The sequence below is a fragment of the Somniosus microcephalus genome, chromosome 22, assembly GCF_052327205.1.
Source record: "Somniosus microcephalus isolate GS21.2 chromosome 22, FLI_Smic_1.0, whole genome shotgun sequence".
Lineage (NCBI taxonomy): Eukaryota > Metazoa > Chordata > Chondrichthyes > Squaliformes > Somniosidae > Somniosus > Somniosus microcephalus.
In genome coordinates, this window is record NC_141008.1 from 41,793,485 (window position 1) to 41,814,521 (window position 21,037).

The following is a 21,037-nucleotide window of genomic DNA, read 5'->3' on the forward strand; positions in this document are numbered from 1 at the left end:
TCTTCCTGTTTTTATTCAGGAGGAAGCAATTAAAGTTGAGACAGTTTAAGGTGGTGACTCAATTTTATAAGTTTCTTTGGAATTAAAAATGTATTTTAAAAGCAGAAGTACAAAGTTTGTTTTTGATGAAACATCATCAGGTCTCCCTGACCAAAATACATTTTTATTGAATCGAGATTAGGCTTTCCAAAGTCTCCAACTTTAAAGTTCATTCAGAAAGCTGGCAATGCTTACCTGGATTTCCTTTAATTTCTCCCACTTCGGATTAACAAAGTAATTAATTCCAACCGGAGCTCCTGGGAGTTGCACATTGTTAATGAGGATGGCAAGCAGCACTACGTAAGGGAAGAGCACGGTGAAGTATACAACCTGGTTACAGAAAACACCAAGAAAAGATGATCAAATATTAGGATAAAGTCTGTAGATTATCTATGGGATATATTTAACCATTATTCTTGCTATTCTTTTTCTTCTGCATCCCACCTAACCCAGACCCCTCCTCTAGCTGGTTGGGTGCAATAACTTGACACCAATATCTGCTTTTATGTTGCACCAATGGAGGCTAAGATGTCTGTAGTCTCCATGGGACAAAAACAACCCCAATATCGCTTCCTCTCCATAGTGTAATGATAGGCGTATTGAAATGTCAAACACAAATGTGACTTGAAGCTTACAACATGGGGCATTTGGACTTGGGCTTGGGTGTACAAGACACAATTTCAAAATTTGAAGATGATACAAAACTTGGAAGTATAGTGAACAGTGAGGAAGATAGTGATAGACTTCAAGAAGACATAGACAGGCTGGTGGAATGGGTGGACACATGGCAGATGAAATTTAACGCAGAAAATTACGGAGTGATACATTTTGGTAGAAAGAATGAGGAAAGGCAATATAAACTAAAGGGTACAATTCTAAAGGGAGTGCATGAACAGAGAGACCTGGGGGTATATGTGCACAAATCATTGAAGGTGGCAGGGCAGGTCGAGAAAGTGGTTAAAAAAGCATACGGGATCCTGGGCTTGATAAATAGTGGCATAGAATACAAAAGCAAGGAAGTTATGATGAACCTTTGTAAAACACTGGTTCAGCCTTAACTGGAGCAACTGTGTCCAATTCTGAGTAGGAAGGATGTGAAGGCCTTAGAGATGGTGCAGAAAAGATTTACAAGAATGGTTCCAGGGATAAGGGACTTCAGTTATGTGGATAGGCTGGAGAAGCTGGGGTTGTCCTCCTTAGGTTGAGAAGGTTGAGAGGAGATTTGATAGAGGTGTTCAAAATCATGAGGGGCCTAGACAGAGCAGATAGAGAGAAACTGTTCCCATTGGCAGAAGGGTAGAGAACCAGAGGACACAGATTTAAAGTGATTGGCAGAAGAACGAAAGGCGACATGAGGAAAAACTTTTTTATGCAGCGAGTGGTTAGGATCTGGAATGCACTGCCTGAAAGGGTGGTGGCGGCAGATTCGATCATTGCTTTCAAAAGGGAATTGGATAAGTACCTGAAGGAAAAAAATTTGCAGGGCTACGGGGAAAGGGCAGGGACGTGGGACTAGCTGAAGTGCTGTTGCAGAGAGCCGGCACAGGCTCGACGGGCTGAATGGCCTCCTTCTGTGCTGTAACCATTCTATGATTCTATTTATCCTTTGGACTAGAAAAGAAAAGTCCATATAGTGACACCGCTGCTGTTGAATAGCTTACCAGCACATCAAAAATGGGGACTAGCCTATGGAATCATGTCTCATCAGTGCTTTCAGGAAGGGAGGGAAGAAAATTGGAAGGGAATGAGGGGAGATCTTTAAAAGGATGGCATGAGAATTCAAATCTTTCCATGTAACTGCAAATGGCTTTTCAGAAGACATTTGATGCAGTTCTGCTAAATCTATAGTACATGGAATTGGAGGTAATAGTGAGACTTGTAATAGAAACCTTGGATTGGCAAGCAGTGACAGGTGGTGTCCCTGAGGTTGCAATGCTAGGATCTCAGCTTTTCTCTCCATATAAATAACCTGAATTTGGCCATGGGCGTCAGTATGTTCAAGTTTGCACATAACACTTTGCTGGAAGCTGTAGTAAATTATTTAAAAAAAGAGCTGAAAATTGCAAAAGGACATGGTAGAACAAGCAATTGGGCAGAACAATGAGAGATGCAGTTCATTGCAACAAATTGTGAAGTAAGACTGGCTGATGGGAAAAGTGTAAATGGTAAAGCATTGTGGGGGTGGGGTAGATGAACAAAAGGATTTTGGGGTTCAGGTACAAAACTCATTTAAAGCTAGCTCACAGCACCAGTTGCAGAATCAATGAAGGAAGGTAATGGAATGCTGGGCTTCATCACATGAGGATTAGAATATAGAAGCAAGGAAATCCGACTGCAATTATACAGAGCGCTGGTCAGACCTCATTCGGAGTTTTTTGTGTTCAGTTTTGCATGCTGCACAGTAGGAAGGATACACTGGCCTTGGAAAGAATCCATTGATGATTGATTAGGATGAAGAGATTTAGCTATAACGAAAGATTAGGTAAACATGGTTGTTTCCTAGAAATGAGCAGATTAAATAGTGACTTGATTGAGGTGTTTAAAATAATGAAGGGAATTAGCAAGGTAGATGGGGGTAGAAATCTAGAACAGATGGGTATAATCTCAGTTAATTTTAATTTTAATTTTGAAAATTCAGGAAAAATGACTTCACATAAAGGTTGTGAGAATGTGAGATGTACTTCCCAGAAGGCCATAGATGCAGAATTAATTAAAGCATTTAAACAGGCGATGGATACCTAATTGGGAAAAAGAGTATTAAGGGATTATAGCCCAAGGGCAGGGCACTGGGAGTAATAAAGATAAAGAACTGCCATGGTTAACCAAGTACAGCAGGTTTGATGGGCCTACCCCTGCTCCCGTGAAGCTTAATTTGTTTATGCAGCACTGCAACTTTAAAGCAACATTAGAATATCGATTATATCAAATGCATTTTCCAGAAATGTAGAGATCAGACATTTGGTGCCTGCAGATATGAGCTTCATCACACATCATTTATGGATTAAGTGACTGTGTAAAATGGAAGCCGTGTGTTAACACAAATCCCATTTTCAGCCTCTAAGCTTCCAGCTGACCCAGCGATTCAAATGCTATCCATTTCAATCGAGGGAATTTCTATTCAGTTTTAATATTCATTCCCCATTTAATGACACAGTCTCAGCCCATCATTAAACTACTCGTATCAATAGAGTTGCTACAATACTGCCAATTCACTAAACACAGAACAACATTGATAGCATGATACCACTGCACCAATGTGCATAAGCTATTCTAGAAACGTTTTTGATTCAAATGTCTGGTATCAATTTTAACAAAATAGAATTTAGCCTTGTGATAACGTTACCCAATGGTGTGTTAAGTAATGTACTAAAATTTCTTTAATATTTAACAATATAAGAACATTTACTTTGCAGGTTATCGAAAAACACTAATAGAGAAATATTTCTTAAAATAATCAGAATTTTAATTTTTAGAGGTTAATTAAAATAATCAAATTCAAATAGGCTAGTTTTACCTTTATTCAAATGTTTTTCCCCCTTAGCATAAAATAATTTATTTCTTGCTTTACATTCTGCACAGCTCCTGTCCATAAATTTGATTAACTATAAAGTATAATATAAACACCACTGGGCCAGCTAGAGAAAAAAAACACAGCCAATGTGCTTTCTACTGGTCACTATCTTGTGATCACTGGTGGAAAGTTCATGCATCTGGATGGAATGGGACTTTGGTATGTTATTGTCCATGTTCATACAGTCTGCTGACCGTCATTGTCCAGGTTCAGGTATGAGGAACCTGGAGCTGCGAGAGACCAGGAGAGTGGAAAGGCCAGAAGTGTGTGGAGTTTAGCCTCAGTGGGAGTGATTGCATAAATGCAAGTTTTTCTGTCTTTTAGTGATGTTGGGAGTGGTTGAGGCAGATATCATTGAACCTTTTGAGGGAACATTAGATAGCTATTTGATACAGGGGTATGGGGAGAGAACTGACAGGGGGATTAATTTTGGATTGCTCTGGCAAACAGTGATATGATGGGCCAAATGGCCGCCTTTTGTGTTATATACTTTTATCATTCTAATGGGCACATGGGTGAGGTACAGCAGGAAATCTGCTGCTGAAGGAACCATACTCCAATAAGAGTCAGAACCTTTGGGAGAGGGGGGCAGATTAGAAAATTAGGAAATAAAAGTGAAGCAGGATTGAATGGATAGTAATAAATATTTTGATTTGTTAGGCTTATGATGTAACTTCTGAAGATCTTCATCATTTTACAATTCTGATCAAAATTTATCTTCTGTTGTTTGATAAAATGAACAGTAGTCAAAATTGATGATAAACCATCTAAACAAGACAATATAATAACTGACTCTAAACCTACCTTTCCAGTCCACGTAACCCCTTTAAATATACAGAAATAAACAATCACCCAGGCAAGGGTGAGGAGACCAAAAAGTTCCCAGCGTACATTCCCAAGGTTATCCACACCACTTGTCTTCTGAAGAACTTTGTAACTAAATAAATGAGGCAAAGATAATGTAATCTCAGTGATCACAATTCATTTAGAAGTCGATTTTTCTTCTCCATTGCTAGTAATGACAATAAGTAAAAACTGAGATGAGAAAAGGTAGTTGAAACAGAACAACTAAAATGAAATACAACAAAGGAAAGCAAGTAAAATGAATTAGAGCTGTCCAGACTTTTCAATGTTTTACTCAAATTAACACAGAGACCTGAAATAATCTTGCGCGAGTGGATATGAGGAAAAAGCAAACTAAACTCTACAAAGAGGGAGGGATTATCTGTGACACTTTATGCATTGCAAACTATCTGTATTTTCAATTGGGCATTATACTGCTGAGTTTCACAGACAAATCGTATAGAATCTCCTCATGCACCGCCAATATGTCAAACACAATAATGGACTTCAAGAAATGTCCCAAAAGAAATGTCATACACAATGAAGACTGCAGAGGATGCAGCTCACTGCGATTCCTTGTGGAATCCATATCACTGACATGCAGCAAGAAATGAATGCAAACAGCTAAATGAGATTTCCCATGTTTTAGTTTGTCGTTACAGTTTTATCACTTGTGCCTGGATGGAACACAAACCGATCTGTGCTTTGCAACGAAATGTTCAACTAATAAATGAGAAAAACCTGCAAGTTATTATATACTTGTATGGAAGCAGGGCAGATACTGCCTAAAGGTGTTTATAGGGAGCAGGCCAGGGAATCTTTCTTTGCAAAACACACGGAATCTGTGGTTGCTAATCTTTATATTTCGATTTTTAAAAAAGGTATTAAAAGTGTAGCTGGATGATATAATGAATGAGTTAGGACATTAGATGTATGAAGTTAATGAGATAAATAGACGTTTCTTATCCTAAACTTTTCTTATCTTATTCTTGATTAGTGAATCACAAGAATGAAGCCACATTTACACAAAACAGATCAATATTCATGGAAGGCTCCATTGCTATACTAATAGAAATTGTATTCTCAGTTAAACACCATTGGTTAGATAATAGAAGATCAAAGAAATAACTAGAAATTGACCACTGTGGCGACACGCCACCATTGGACATAATCCGCTCACGGCGGCACGGACAGTTTACGCAGGCGCACTGCCGGCAGCAGCCGCTCCCAGCCGGGGGCCCTTTCCTCCGGCAACTTGTTTCCCGCAGGGACAGGCTGCCAGGAGCACTTCCTGTCTGGGGAGTATTTAAGTGGTTGTGCGGGCTTTTCAAGCTCTCTCTTTGCCATGATGTGAATTAAAGCAGTTGTGTTCCACCAACTCTGGTCTCGACTCCCACGTTTGCCATGGTATCTCAACACTGGTGACCCCGACGCTCAGCACGAATCCTAAGCTAGCATGGCAGATACAAACGCAGTCACGGTTAAACTACTGGACTTTTGGGAGAACCTGGCCGAGGCCTGGTTCGTTCAAGCCGAGTCCAGATTCCGGCTGAGAAGCATTACAGTCGATGCCACGAAGTACGACTACCTCGTCGCCTCTCTCACCTACGCCACAGTCCCCAAGGTTTGGGCAGCGCTGCAGGATCCACCAGTGGAAGGCAAGTACGAACATCTGAAGGCCGCACTTCTTAAAAAATTTCAGGCGTCCTCTTACCAGCACAACTGCCAACTCCTCGACCTCCCCGGCCTTGGTGACGCTTCACCGTCAGACCTGCTTTCCCACATGCTGTCCCTCTCGGACGACAAAAACCCCGGCGCCCTCTTTCGCACGCTTTTCATTCGGCAGCTCCCCGTCAGCATCCGCCCGCTCATTGTGGAGTCTGGCTCCACGGACCTGAATGAGATAGCCGAAAAGGCCGACCGGCTGCTCTCCGCGCAGACCGCCCACGACGTCGCGCCTGACCTCACGGCAACGACCACGCGGTCTCCCCGGCCTACTAGGCCCGACCGCCCTTCCACTCCGGGTCACTGCTACTACCACACCCGTTTTGGCACTAGGGCCCAATGCTGCACGCCACCGTGCACTTTCAAACTCCCCCCCCCCGCACCAGCCCCCACGATGGCCGCGGGGCAAAAGGGGCCCCTACTGTACGTCACCGACGACAGCACCAACCGCCGATTCCTGTGCGACACAGGAGCCCAGCACAGCATCACCCCCACCTCCGCCCTCGAAATCCAATGCGGCGCACGGGGTATCACGCTGGCCGCAGCCAATGGCTCTGACATCTGCACATACGGCACCCGCATGGTCACGCTCGACCTCGCAGGCACACCGCTACCGCTGGGAGTTCCTCACAGCCAAGGTCCTCTGCCCACTCATCGGCGCCGACTTCCTACGCGCCCACGGCCTCCTTGTCGACATTCCGAGGCACCGCCTCGTCGACATCAACACCATGGCCCCCATCCCTGGTGCATTCACCCCGGCCCGTTCGGCCGGCCTGATGACCTAATGCCTCGCCAGAGCCACGGACGACTACTCGGCACTTCTAGCCGAGTTTCCCGCCCTCACTAACCCGACCTTTTCGGCCAAAGCCGCCAAACACGGTGTGGAGCACTATATCCCCACCACCGGCCCCCCGGTCTCTGCCCACGCCCGCAGACTCAACCCGGCCAAGCTGGAAATCGCGCGGGCCGAGTTCACCACCATGGAGCAACTCAGCATCATCCGCTGCTCCTGCAGCCCTTGGGCCTTGGCCCTCCACATCGCCCCCAAGCCCGGCGGAGGCTGGCGCCCCTGCGGGGACTACCGCCGCCTCAACGACGCCACCACCCCCGACCGATACCCGGTGCCGCACATCCAGGAGTTCTCGGCCCGACTGGCCGGACGAACCGTCTTTTCCAAGGTCGACCTGGTGCGCGGTTACCACCAAGTCCCCGTACACCCCGCGGACATCCCCAAAACGGCCGTCATCACCCCATTCGGCCTGTTCGAGTTCCTGAGGATGCCCTTCGGCCTCAAGAATGCAGCCCAGGCTTTCCAGCGCCTTATGGACTCGGTCCTCCGGGACCTGAACTTCCTATTCGTCTATCTAGACGACATTCTCGTGGCCAGCTCCTCCAAACAGGAACACCTCGAACACCTTCGCATCCTGTTCGGGTGCCTAGCCCAACACGGGCTCATCCTCAGCCCGGCGAAGTGCCAATTCGGCCTAGCCGAGATCGACTTTCTCGGCCACCACATCACCCCTGCTGGGGCCGTCCCCCTGCCCAACAAGGTGCAGGCCGTCCAGCAATTCCCCCGCCCCAAAACCATCAAGGGCCTCCAGGAGTTCCTCGGGATGGTGAACTTCTACAACAGGTTCATCCCCAGAGCTGCAGCCCTCATGAAGCCCCTATACGACTCCCTCCGAGGTAAATCCGGCAAGATGGCCGTAGCCTGGACCACTGACACGTCAGCCGCCTTCGACGCCACCAAGAATGCGCTCGCCGACGCCACCCTGCTCGCGCACCCGAGGGCCGATGCCCGGGTCGCGCTCACCACTGACGCCTCCAACCGTGCGGTCGGAACCGTGTTCGAGCAGTGGGTCAATGGCGCGTGGCAGCCACTTGCCTTCTACAGCCGCCAACTGCGCCCCCCGGAGGTCAAATACTCTACTTTCGACCGCGAGCTCCTCGCGCTCCACCTGTCAGTCCGCCATTTCAGGTTCCTCCTGGAGGGCCGCCCCTTTACCGCGTACGTGGACCACAAGCCGCTCACATACGCGATGGCCAAGCACACCGAACCCTGGTCCGCTAGGCAGCAACGCCAGCTCGCGGCCATGTCCGAGTTTACCACGGACATCCAGCATGTCTCCGGTAGAGACAACGTTGTCGCTGACTGCCTTTCCCGTCCCGCCATCTGCGCGAATCACCTAGCGGTCGACTACGCGCAACTAGCAGCGGCCCAGCTCACGGACCCAGACCTCCTCTCGGCGGCTACCAGCCTGCCAGGGCTACGCCTAGCCAAGGTCGCGCACGGGCCCGAAGCCACGGCAGTCACTTGCGACGTCTCACTCGGCCAACCCAGGCCAGTCGTCCCTGCAACCTGGCGCCGCCGCATCTTCGACGTGCTCCACGGGCTCTCCCATCTGGGTTCCCGCGCATTCGTCAAACTCCTCTCCCAGCGCTTCGTCTGGCGCGGCCTCAGCAAAGATGTTCGGACTTGGGCCACCTCCTGCCTCGCCTGCCAACGGGCTAAGGTACAGCTGCACACAAAAGCACCCCTGGGAGACTTCGAGGTACCCAGCCGCCGCTTCGACCACGTACACGTCGACATCGTCGGTCCTCTGCCGCCATCGCAAGGCCAAACTTATCTCCTCACGATGGTCGACTGCTACACACGCTGGCCTGAGGCAGTGCCGCTGACCTCCACCACCACAGCCGACATCGCCAGGGCGTTCGTTAACACCTGGGTCGCGAGGTTCGGTGTACCGGCCGACATAACCTCCAACAGAGGCGCCCAGTTCACCTCCGAACTCTGGACGGCCACAGCACGCAACCTCGGGGTGACGCTCCACCGAACCACGGCGTACCACCCGCAGGCCAACGGGCTTTGTGAACGCTTCCACAGGTCACTCAATGCCTCACTCCGCGCCGGCCTGCAGGACAGTACCTGGACTGACCGCCTACCGTGGGTGCTACTAGGCCTACGCACCGCGGTCAAGGAAGACCTCCAGTCCTCAGCAGTGGAGTTAGTCTACGGACAACCGCTGCGCGTACCAGGCGAATTCCTCCCGGAGGCTACCACGCCTTGGTCGGCCGAACAGCAGCGACTCAACTCTTTCTCTTCCGCTCAACAGTTCGCCCCACTTCTGGTCAACCGACACGGCGAACTCGCACCTCACGTCCCGCCAAACTTACAGCAGGCACGCTTCGTCTTCGTGCGACACGACGCGCACCGCGGACCCCTGCGACCCCCGTACAACGGACCGTACGAGGTACTACAAACCGGGGACAAGGTCTTCAAGCTGCGACTCGGCGACAGGGTCGAAACAGTCTCCATCGACCGACTCAAACCAGCACACACAGAACCAGGGGAACAGGTCCCCGTGGCCCGACCTCCAACTAGAGGCCGTCCCGCCAGCAAGCCAGCACAGCCGGCGGCAAACCGCCCGGCCCCACCAACTAGACCGGCGACCACTCAGAGCTGCTCCGGCAGAACCATTAGACCACCGTCACGACTCGTCCACTCCTCCTAAGCGGATTCTGGGGGGAGCTCTGTGGCGACACGCCACCATTGGACATAATCTGCTCACGGCGGCACGGACAGTTTACGCAGGCGCACTGCCGGCAGCAGCCGCTCCCAGCTGGGGGCCCTTTCCTCCGGCAACTTGTTTCCCGCAGGGACAGGCTGCCGGGAGCACTTCCTGTCTGGGGAGTATTTAAGTGGTTGCGCGGGCTTTTCAAGCTCTCTCTTTGCCATGATGTGAATTAAAGCAGTTGCGTTCCACCAACTCTGGTCTCGACTCCCACGTTTGCCGCGGTATCTCAACACCACCATCATTAAAAGTAACGGTAAGATTACAATGGAGAACCTTAGAATGAGATCTACTATCGTGGGGGAAGCAGGGTGGCAGTTGAACTCCAGGTTTGTATAAGGATCACATGATACATTCAGGTGAGGAAGGCCTTTCAGTTTATTTTTTATTTGTTCTTGGGATGTGGGCAACACTGGTGGGGCCGCATTTATTGCCCATCCCTAGCTGCCCTGAGAAGGTGGTGGTGGGTCTTCTTGCTTTGTTGCAATTGTTGGTACAACTGAATTGCTTGCTAGGCCACTTCAGCAGACATCAAGAGCCAAGCATGTAGTGTGGACTCAAGTCACATATAAGCCAGACCAGGCAGACGTGACCGGTTCCCTCCAACTGATTTGACAATATAGCATATATAGCTATTTGTCTTGTTTGTTGCCACCTCATACTGTTTTGACATGGTTAGTGAGGAGGTAACTAATTGCACTAGGTTGCTTTCAATTTTCCCACTTAGCAAGTTCTATCCCACCATGGAATACATGCACCCCCAAAAAAGTAAGGCAAAATCTACTCCTTCTAAAACAATATTGGTTGCCATTTACTCTGTTACTTTTACCTAGGTACTCTTCCATTTTGTTTACGTTTATTGATTTCATTAGTTTACCAATTATTGAGATGAGGCTAATGGGATTATAGTTGCCAGATATGACTTTGTTACCAGTTTGAATATGGGAACTACATTTGTCTGCAAGGAATAGAAAGTTAGGCTAATAGGGTTAGATGAAATAGCGTGGGAGGAGGCTCGTGTGGAGCATAAATCCCGGCATAGACCAGTTGGGCCGAATGGCCTGTTTCTGTACTGTAAATTTTATGATTGCAATCTGTTGGAACCTCCTCAGTGTTCACCAATTCCCTCAAAATGGCAGTCAATGCTTTGACAAATCTCTTCCCATATTTCTTTAAGTATTGCATACACAAACCAAACACAAAACAAATGGACAATAAAACAAAAGATTGAAATATCTGTCCTTAATGTTTGTCCTTATAATTTTTTCAATCTGATTAAGCATAAGTAGTGATTGAAGGGCAATGTACGACCCAGGAAAAACTGATAAAACAACATGAAGAGTTCTGGAAAGCGATGTCTCCAAAACTGCAGTTGCAGTACCATGGAGCTACATACTGGCCTACACCTTCACAAAGTACAATTAAAATTGAGAATAATTACATAACTTTATCATCTAACTTCCATCCGCAGATGGAATGACTTCTCTTGTCTTGGTATCCAGGAGCATACTGTAGGTTCTAAGAATGTCCTAGTCAGGTTTTAGATTTCTAAGGGAGGTGGAGCATATGAAGGACCATTTGGTTCTGGTATTTTCACTGCACTCGCACTTGTCTGGAAAGAGGTAACATTTTCCTTAAATCTAAAAAAAAAAAATGATTACCTGGCAACATCTTTTACTGACATCTACTAAGTGGGAAACTCTAAGGCAACTGATTTACTTAAACATGGTAGAAGCCATGAACTAGAAAAAATAACTGGAATATTTAATATTTGAGTGCTGGTAGGTAAAAATGCCAACAATGATCTGGAGACTTGAGTTCAAAACCCACTACGGCAGGTGGGGAATTTAAATTCAGTCAATTAAATAAATCCGGAATAAAAAGCTAGTATCAGTAATGGTGACCATGAAATTACCGGATTGTCGTAAAAACCCATCTGGTTCACTAATGTCTTTTAGGGAAAGAAATCTGCTGCCCTTACCGGATCTGGCCTATACGTGATCCACAGCAATGTGCTTGACTCTTAATTGCCCTCAGAAATGGCCAGTTGTACCAAACAGTGGTTCAAGGCGGCGGCTCACCACCACTTTCTCGAGGGCAATTAGGGATGGGCAATAAATGCTGGCCTTGCCGGTGATGCCCATATCCCATGAACGAATAAAAAAAAAAACATTAAATAAATAAATGAAGTAATAAAAAGCAAATGATAAAATTAGCAATTAAAAAGGATTGTAAAGCTGATGTGAATAATAAAGGCAAGCACTTGCAGCAAGGAGAAGAGTATCTTTGATTGAGACAGTATAAACATTGGTATAGAATGAATGTGCTAAGCTATTCAATGCACAATAAAGCTCTGACATGCTGCAGTGGCAATTTCAGAGATAGACGGCAACTGGTAACTTTCTAAAGTGGTGGAATATTTATTTCAATACAGCCAAATGTATTGAACAAGACTGTTAAAATTTTTACCCATTTCTCTCTGTTGATGATAATGTATTCATTTTTTATGATTCAGAATCCGTTTTAGTTTTTACCATGGACACAATGGCCCATAATTTGGGGTCAGTGGTGAAGCAAAGGCCTTCGCCGATGGCCCCGAAGTAAGCTTCCCACAAAGATCTTGCGACCTCTGTGACGAGAAGTTTGGCTTTTCCGACATGCAGTTGAAATCAGCGCAAATTAATGGGGAATCCCTAACGCAAGCCGCTGGGATGTCAACAAGCTGTCTAAGCAACCAATCACAATGCCGAATTCTCACAGATCGAGAACCAGGCAGTGAAAAAGCTCCTTTGATTTTAACTTTTTAAAAATGTTATAGCGAGCAAAACAAAAATTGCGGCTCTCACATGGGGAAAAGGTAAATCTGAAATGAAGATGAACAAGTTCCTTAAAATTTTAATATTATTATTAAAATGGATAAATTTGACACTCCACGAAAATTAAAATTAGTTTTTCAGGGCCATAAAGTTTGTTTATCAGTCAATACGCTGTTAAAACCCCAGGTACATCTAATCCAAAAGGATCTAACTGTTAATGGAGTATTTAACTGTGATATGACTGCGGAAAAGCCCAAGTTTTCATCAGTTTCAGTGATTTCCTTGATTACACTGATTGCCGGCTATGGTGGGGGGGGGGGGGGGGTTCCACAGCGCAGCCAGCGTCGGAGCAGTGAATGACTGACCGCAACTTCGGGATTTCCGCGTTAGGATGCGCATGTGCTAAATCCTGAAGTTGCGTTCAGTTTCAACGGGGTTATAACAGCGAACGCTGTTCATTCAGTGTTATTACCCACCGCAAATTCCGGGCCATTGTTTCTCTTCAATACTGGAAACTAAAACAAAGAAACACAACACATATAAACCTCAGATTAGAACAAGATGTTCAAAAGTGAGTTCATAATATCTGTTATAATAATTCAGGGCTTTAACTTGCAATGTACATCAAAGTTACAAAGTCACACCTCAAAGTTTTTTTTAAAGTTTATACAAATATACTCATACAAATATATATTTTCATTCTCATTAATTATCTGGAGCAAAGGTGGGTAAATGAAGTTGAAGTTGCAGATCAGACATGATCTAGTTGAGTGGCAGAGCAGGCTCAAGGGGCTGAATTGTCTCCTCCTGTTTCTAATGCTCCTGTGACTCATAATTGGATATAGATTGGCACTAGAAGTTGCTCTATCACTCAGAGGCCATAAAAATAGCAGGTACGGGAATTGGAATTGATGGGTTCATAGATGGCTCTTATGAGGTTTGGACTAAGGCATGTTGCTGCATCTCTGGTGTCCGACTGCCATGTTCAACAGGAAAATCTGATGCCTGCCCGCCATTATATGTTTTTTTAAATATTTGTTCTTAGGATGTGGGCGTCGCTGGCAAGGCCAGCATTTATTGCCCATCCCTAATTGCCTTTGAGAAGGTGGAGGTGAGCCATCGCCTTGAACCGCTGCAGTCCATGTGGTGAAGGTACTCCCACAGTGCTGTTAGGGAGGGAGTTCCAGGATTTTGACTCAGCGATGATGAAGGAACGGCGGCGATATATTTCCAAGTCAGGCTGGTGTGTAACTTGGAGGGGGACTTGCAGGTGATGTTGTTCCCATGCATCTGCTACCCTTGTCCTTCTAGGTGGTAGAGGTCACGGGTTTGGGAGGTGCTTGTGTAGTTTGATGAGTCCTTGTGTTCAGGACTCATCAAACCTTTCAGTGTTGTTGGAGCAGCACTCATCCAGGCAAGTGGAGAGTATTCCATTACACTCCTAACTTGTGCCTTGTAGATGGTGGAAAGGCTTTGGGGAGTCAGGAGGTGAGGCACTTGCACAGAATACCCACCTCTGACCTGTTCCTGTAGCCACAGAATTTATGTGGCTGGTCCAGTTAAGTTTCTGGTCAATGGTGACACCCCCCTCCCCCCCAGAATGTTGATGGTGGGGGGTTCGGCGATGGTAATGCTGTTGAATGTCAAGGGGCAGTGATTAGACTCTCGCTTGTTGGAGATGGTCATTGCCTGGCACTTGTGTGGAGCGAATCAGCCCAAATCTGAGTGTCATCCAGGTCTTGCTGCATTCGGGCATGGGCGGCTTCATTATCTGAGGAGTCATAGATTCATAACGGTAGAGGATGAAGCCATTCGGCGCATCGAGTCCATTCCGGCTCTCTGTAGAGCAATCCAGTCAGTCCCATTTCACTGCTCTATCCCCGTAGTCCTACAAGTTTATTTCCCTCAAGTGCCTATCCAGTCTCCCCTTGAAAACATTGAGGGGGAGAAATTGGGTGAGTAGCGCCACCTGTTAGCGCCTAAAGAGGCAGTCAGTGGCTGTAGCGCCACTGGCTGCGTCTCCCGTGATATTCAGTAGGGGCGCTAATGGTGGCGTTAGGCTTTTGTGCTGCGCCGCTACCGATGACGTCATCGGTGTGCGCAGTGCCCCATTCGTGCCCCGTTCGTAATATTTGGTAGCGAACGCCGCAGTTGCGCCGCTCGCTACCCGCGCCTGGTTCACGGGGCCTTACTGTGCCGGCAGCGGCGCAAGTTAAGGTGGAGGTGCGGGGCGGCCGCTTTATCAGCGGCCACCTGCCAGCACCTCCGTCCCCGGCCTCCTAACCGCCCCCCCGCGGCATTGCCGGCTGTTTCCCGAGAGCCCGGCACTTCTCCTTGGCGCCGGGCTCATTTGCCGGCACTCGTGATCGGGGATCGCGCTGTTGCAGGCACCTCCCCCTTAACAGTGGGAGGAAGGCCTGCAGTACCGCAGCGTGCCGTGCCGCAGCGATAATCAGTTTCAGCGCCCTAAGAGGGACGCGGAGCGCCTCGAGCCTCGCCCCGTGTCCCTCGAGCGGCACTGAAACTGAACTTCTGGCGATCGGAATTACTCTGATCGCTGCGCTAAATCCTGCGCTCAGGTGACTTTTGTGCCCCAACCCAATTTCTAGGCCTGAGTGTCTCCGCTTCCACCACTTCCGTCGGCAGCGAATTCCAGGCTTTCCAGGAGTTGTGAATGGCGCTGAACACTGTGCAGTCATCAGCGAACATCCCCATTTCTGACCTTATGATGGAGGGAAGGTTATTGATGAAGCAACTGAAGCTGGTTGGGCCCAGGACACTGCCCTGAGGAACTCCTGCAGTGATGTCCTGGGGCTGAGATGATTGACCTCCAACAACCACAACCATCTTCCTTTGAGCTAGGTATGACTCCAGCCGATGGAGAGTTTTCCCCCTAATTCCCATTGACTTCAGTTTTACTGGAGCTCCTTGATACCAGACTCGGTCAAATGCTGCCTTGATGTCAAGGGCAGTCACTTTCACCTCACCTCTGGAATTCAGCTCCATTGTCCCTGTGTGTGTGGGGGGTCGTTCCCAAACCTCAGCCAGGTCACCTTTGGCCCCCGTGTAACAGGGCTGATTGAGATATTTAACCAAATATATTTTAGTAATTTCAGAGGGTCCAGGTTGCTTGCCCATTTAGCGGTCAGTGCAACTCATCTCACTAGTTGTATCAGCTTCCAGTATTACATTGGGTGCTGAATGGGCTCAGGATATGAGAACTCCTGGTGTAGGGTGATCCCTGGCCCTGGCTGTACCACCACCGCCACCACCCCCCGGCCCCATGTCAAATTCTTTGTAAGGGGTGGATGGGAGTTTTGTCACCTACCAGGCTGGCTGTAAAATCCCAGAAATGGCGGACCCTGTGTAACCAGCTATTTTTCAGTGAGAAACTGGAGTTACGGTGGGAGACCAAAGAAGCCCTGTGGATTTCCGGGCCTTGGCTTCCGCACCTTGAAGCCCCAGTGTGATTTCATTGTTGATGGACTAAATTTTGCTCTCAAAATAACAGCGAGGCTAATGTCACTTGCCGTTATTTAGGCGCAAATGGTACAGCAACTTCAGGCGAGGGGCAGGTGCGCAGTTAAATGCAGATATCCAAAAGTTGCTATCCACATTGCGCCGCTGGCTTCGCAAAAACGTCATCTCGCTCTCTGGCTCACCATTGAAATACATTGAATGGCGTGACGTTGCTGTATTTGCACGGTAGATCTGAACTAAACTTACCATGGGAAGTTAAGTCTTGTCTGTTGTGTATGTACCTTTAAGAGAATAACTGGTCTCAGACTGCAGTACCGGCAGTGACCACCCCTGTATAAAAGGCGCTAGTAAGCCTCTGTAGTTTCTGATGTGCCTCAATAAATCCGAGACTCGATGTTAGCGAAACAAAACAAGGCTTTTATTGACTTAGAAGGTAACACACAGGAGAGAGGTATCTTCCATCCAGAGCTCTGCCGTACTGGATGTGCTGCAGGCTGGGCCAGCTTACATAGGGGCCAGGTATGGGTGGAGCCCTACACATAGTACAATACAATGGTGAGGAAACGGAACAGAGGTAAGGGAAATGAAACTGAAACCAACCACAGTCACAGGCAGTGATGAATGGAATATTTCATCACAGTTTCAGTTTCCCGATTGACTCCTTTCAGTAAAGACTTGTTTTGTTCAACTCCTGCTGTCCGTGTCTCAATCATACACGGACATAATACTGGCGACGAGCAGATACGAACTTACCTACAGTCTGCACCACCTCCTGGGATCCATTCCTGCAGCGAAGTGAGCAGAGGTCGAGGCCAGAAGGAAGAAAGAAGCAGTAGAAACGGGCGTCGACCGTGGGCATCCGCCCCTGTGTTAGCAGAGTTGAAGATTGTTGGAGAAGCTGTCGAAAGCAGGGCCTGGTTCCTGTCGACGGTGCTTCAGCTAATCGGGCTGGTGGCAGGTAGTACACTGATCCTTCCTGGGCTGCGGCGTTCGCGAACTCGAGCGGGTTGCTTGCAACGGGGCCCGAGCAGCGTTGTCGGGAAAAGGAGAGAGAGAGGGTGGAGCACACAGGGCGCGGCTGGTGCTACAAAGCCGGGCTGCGTATAGACCCGAGAAGAGGGAGGCAAGAGTCCCACAGTGTTGTTCCACGACGGGAAAATAATAAAAAAAGAAATATTAAACGCGCAGGAAACTGCAAGGAGCTGCAGGTTGCAATGGAAACCACGGAAAGCAGCGCTAGCAACAGCGGGGAAGAAGGCAAAAGCGCGGGAGGCGCCATCTTAATCAGCGGGGAAGAAGGCAAAGCGCGGGAGGCACCATTTTGTTAAATCGGGGAAGAAGGCAAATCGCAGGAGGCGCCATTTTAGATTTTCAAGATGCCGAAGACTGGCTGTATCACTGCCTTTGATAATACAATAGAGGACTGGACCACGTATGCGGAAAGAGTCGAGGTATATTGCGAGGCAAACGAAATAGCCGATGGGAAAAAGGCATCGGTATTGCTAAACTTAATGGGCACTAGAACGTACAGCCTATTGCGGGACCTGATTACTCCAGCCAAACCGAAGGCGAAGAGTTTTAACGAAATTGTTGCTGTCCTACAGGAACACCTAAACCCTGCACCGCTGTTGATAGCCGAAAGATTTAAATTCCACAGGAGAACTCAGCATAAAGTTGAGAGCAATGCTGAGTACCTTACGGAACTACGCAAGCTATCAAAGCACTGCCAGTTTGGAGCAGGACTGGCAGATACACTACGGGACAAATTTGTCTGTGGACTCCTGAGTGAAGGAACACAGAAGAAGTTACTCTCAGAGAAAGAGCTGACGCTAGATAAGGCTTTCAGCGTGGCAGTATCGTACGAAGCAGCAGCCAGGGGAGCTGCGGAAATTCAACAAAAGCCACAGGAATACGGCACCCACGAAATGATACGGCACCCACGAAATGACACGGGGATTTGCAAAATGTTATCGCTGCGGCAGAACTAACCACGACCAGAAGGACTGCTGGTCCAAGGACAAAATATGCAGGCAATGCGGAAAGATGGGACACATTGCATGAGTTTGCAGGTCTGGGAAGAAGACCAGCGACAACAAAAAGGCTACTAAGGAACCGTACAAGAAAGTACAAAAGATGACGGACAGTAGTTCCGAAGACCAGATGAGCGATAGTGAATCCAGGAACAGGAGACTAAGCTGTCTCAAACTTCACAATATAATCGCAAAAGAGGATCACCGAACCATTTGGGTCACCCTCACGATAGCAGGGTCCCAAGTTAAAATGGAATTGGATACAGGATCAGCGCTAACCATCATGAATCGACGAGACTACGAGCGGCTATTCTCACACATACCCTTGAGAGAGACATCCATCGTCTTGACGACGTATACGGGGCAAAAAGTATACCCCAGAGGAAAAATAAGGGTGCCTGTCGAATACAACGGCAAGAAAATACGGAAATTGTATCTCTACATACTGCAAAATGGTGGACCACCGTTATTGGGACGTGAATGGATCAGGAAGATAAGCTTAGATTGGCACTCCATTCATGCAATGACGGTGGATGGTAAAAAAGATGAAGACGTCACTCCTGGACAATTGTCAACAATCTTAGCTAACGCCAAAGAGGTATTTCAACAAGAACTGGGCACTCTTTAAAGGCATAACCGCCTCGATAAAAATAGAAGAGAATGCAATTCCCAAGTTTTTCAAAGCAAGACCGGTACCATATGCAATTCGTCCAGCCGTCGAGGCAGAGCTGGAGAATCTGGAGAAGGCAGGCGTGTTGTCTAAGGTCGACTGGAGCGAGTGGGTGACACCCATCGTTCCTGTCATGAAGAAAACGTTAAGCAATAAGTCTGAGGAGCCAAGGAAGGTTCGCATCTGTGGGGATTTCAAGGTGACGGTGAACCCAGTCCTTCACACAGTACAATATCCTCTTCCAAGGATAGAAGACATCTTCGCCTCACTGTCTGGAGGGAAGCGTTTTACAAAAATTGACCTAGCACAAGCATATTTGCAGATGGAGGTTGAAGAATCCTTTAGGAAGTATCTCACGATAAACACTCTCAAAGGTCGTTACCAGTATCATCGATTGGTATTCGGAGTAGCATCAGCTCCGGCGATATGGCAAAGAGCGATGGAACAAGTCCTGCAAGGGATTCCGGGGACTCAGTGTTACTTGGACGACATCCTTGTGACAGGTGAAGATGACAGTGAACACCTTAACAACCTAGAACAGGTGCTCACTAGACTACGGGAACATGGGCTACAAGCCAACCGCCCCAAGTGCGAGTTTTTTAAGAAACAGATATCGTATTGTGGCCACGTGATTGATGAAGAGGGGTTACATAAGTCACCTGACAAAATTAAAGCAGTTGTTAAGGCCCCAGCGCCTGAAAATGTGTCGCAACTGAGGTCATTCCTCGGATTGGTGAATTACTACCATAAGTTTTTGCCGAATTTGTCCACAATCCTGCACCCACTGAACGCCCTGCTACGAACGGGAGTAGCATGGAAATGGAGCAATGACTGTAAGCGGGCCTTTCAGAAGAGTAAGGACTTAATCACTTCAAGAGAAGTATTAGCTCACTACAACCCAGCACTGCCGATCAGACTGGCGTGTGATGCGTCTCCCTACGGCATTGGGGCGGTACTGTCACATAAATTCCTTGATGGTTTAGAGAGGCCGATAGCTTTTGCGTCACGCTCGTTAACTTCAGCCGAGCGTAACTACGCCCAGATTGACAGAGGCCCTCAGCCTAGTGTGGGGGGTGAAGAAGTTCAATCACTACCTGCACAGTCAAAAATTTACTCTACTAACCGATCATCAACCTCTTCAACCAGAGGTGGTCCCTTTTCCTAGGGGCACACCAATATGACGTCGAGTACAAAGGAACTAAACAGCATGGGAATGCTGATGGATTGTCACGCCTACCGTTGCCGACGGTGGAAGAAGACGACCTTGCAGTGGATCCAATGGAGTTATTCCACTCGACCATTGTCGAATGTCTCACTGTGACGAATGCAAACATAGAAAAGGAAACACGGAATGACCCGACACTATCACGGGTCTATGATTTAACGGTGAAGGGATGGCCAGCACATGGCGAAGCACTGCTGCCAGCATTCTTGCCAAGAAGAGAACAGCTGTCAGTGTGCAGAGGAACCTTGATGTGTGGATCCAGAGTAGTAATTCCACCTAAGTTGACGGATAGAGTGCTCCATGAGCTTCATGAGGGTCATCTGGGTGGGGTAAAAATGAAGAACTTAGCCAGAGCATTTGTGTGGTGGCCGGGAATCGATAGAGAAATCGAAGAGATGACCAAGAGCTGTGCAGGATGCCAGAAGGTCCAAAACGCCCCACGACAAGCTCCTCTACATCCATGGGAGTGGCCCTCATCTCCATGGCAAAGGGTGCACATTGATTTTGTTGGTCCCTTCATGGACTCGATGTTTTTAATTGCGGTGGATGCACATTCAAAGTGGCCAGAGGTAATAAAAATGTCCTCAACCACCACGGAAAAAACTATCGCAGTTTTACGAACCATATTCGCCAGGAATGGGCTGCCTGAACAGATTTGCTCATACAATGGACCACAGTTTGTGTCTGAAGAGTTCCGGAGGTTCTTAAAGAACAATGGTGTTAAGCATTACACATCTGCCCCATATCATCCAGCCACTAATGGATTGGCCGAGAGGTTTGTTCAAACATTCAAGAAGGCTATCAAGGCAATGTGTAATGAAGATATACCCCTACAACACAAGGTGGACAACTTCTTGTTTGCCTACCGGAATGCGACACATGCGGTTACCAACCAAACTCCAGCCATGATGTTCTTCAATCGAAGACTACGATGCCGCTTGGATTTGGTTAAGCCAAACGTCCGAAGAGATGTGGAGAACAGGCAGTTTCAGAATATGAATGAAAGGCCGACCAGGAGTTTTAAGATAGGTCAACCAGTTTTGGCCCGGGACTACCGCACTGAGAA

The 21,037-nt window shown here is 47.8% G+C and overlaps 1 protein-coding gene across 1 annotated transcript in view; it reads right to left on the minus strand.

The window, feature by feature from the left end:
* The window catches only part of LOC147102210 (sodium- and chloride-dependent GABA transporter 1), a 113,384-nt gene that overhangs the window by 29,746 nt on the left and 62,601 nt on the right, over positions 1-21,037 (minus strand). Inside the window, exons 4-5 of the mRNA XM_085964512.1 lie at positions 4,415-4,547; positions 235-369 (exon numbers count right to left, since the gene is read on the minus strand). Of these exons, the coding sequence (XP_085820638.1) occupies positions 235-369; positions 4,415-4,547 (268 nt within the window). The remainder of the gene's footprint in view (positions 1-234; positions 370-4,414; positions 4,548-21,037) is intronic.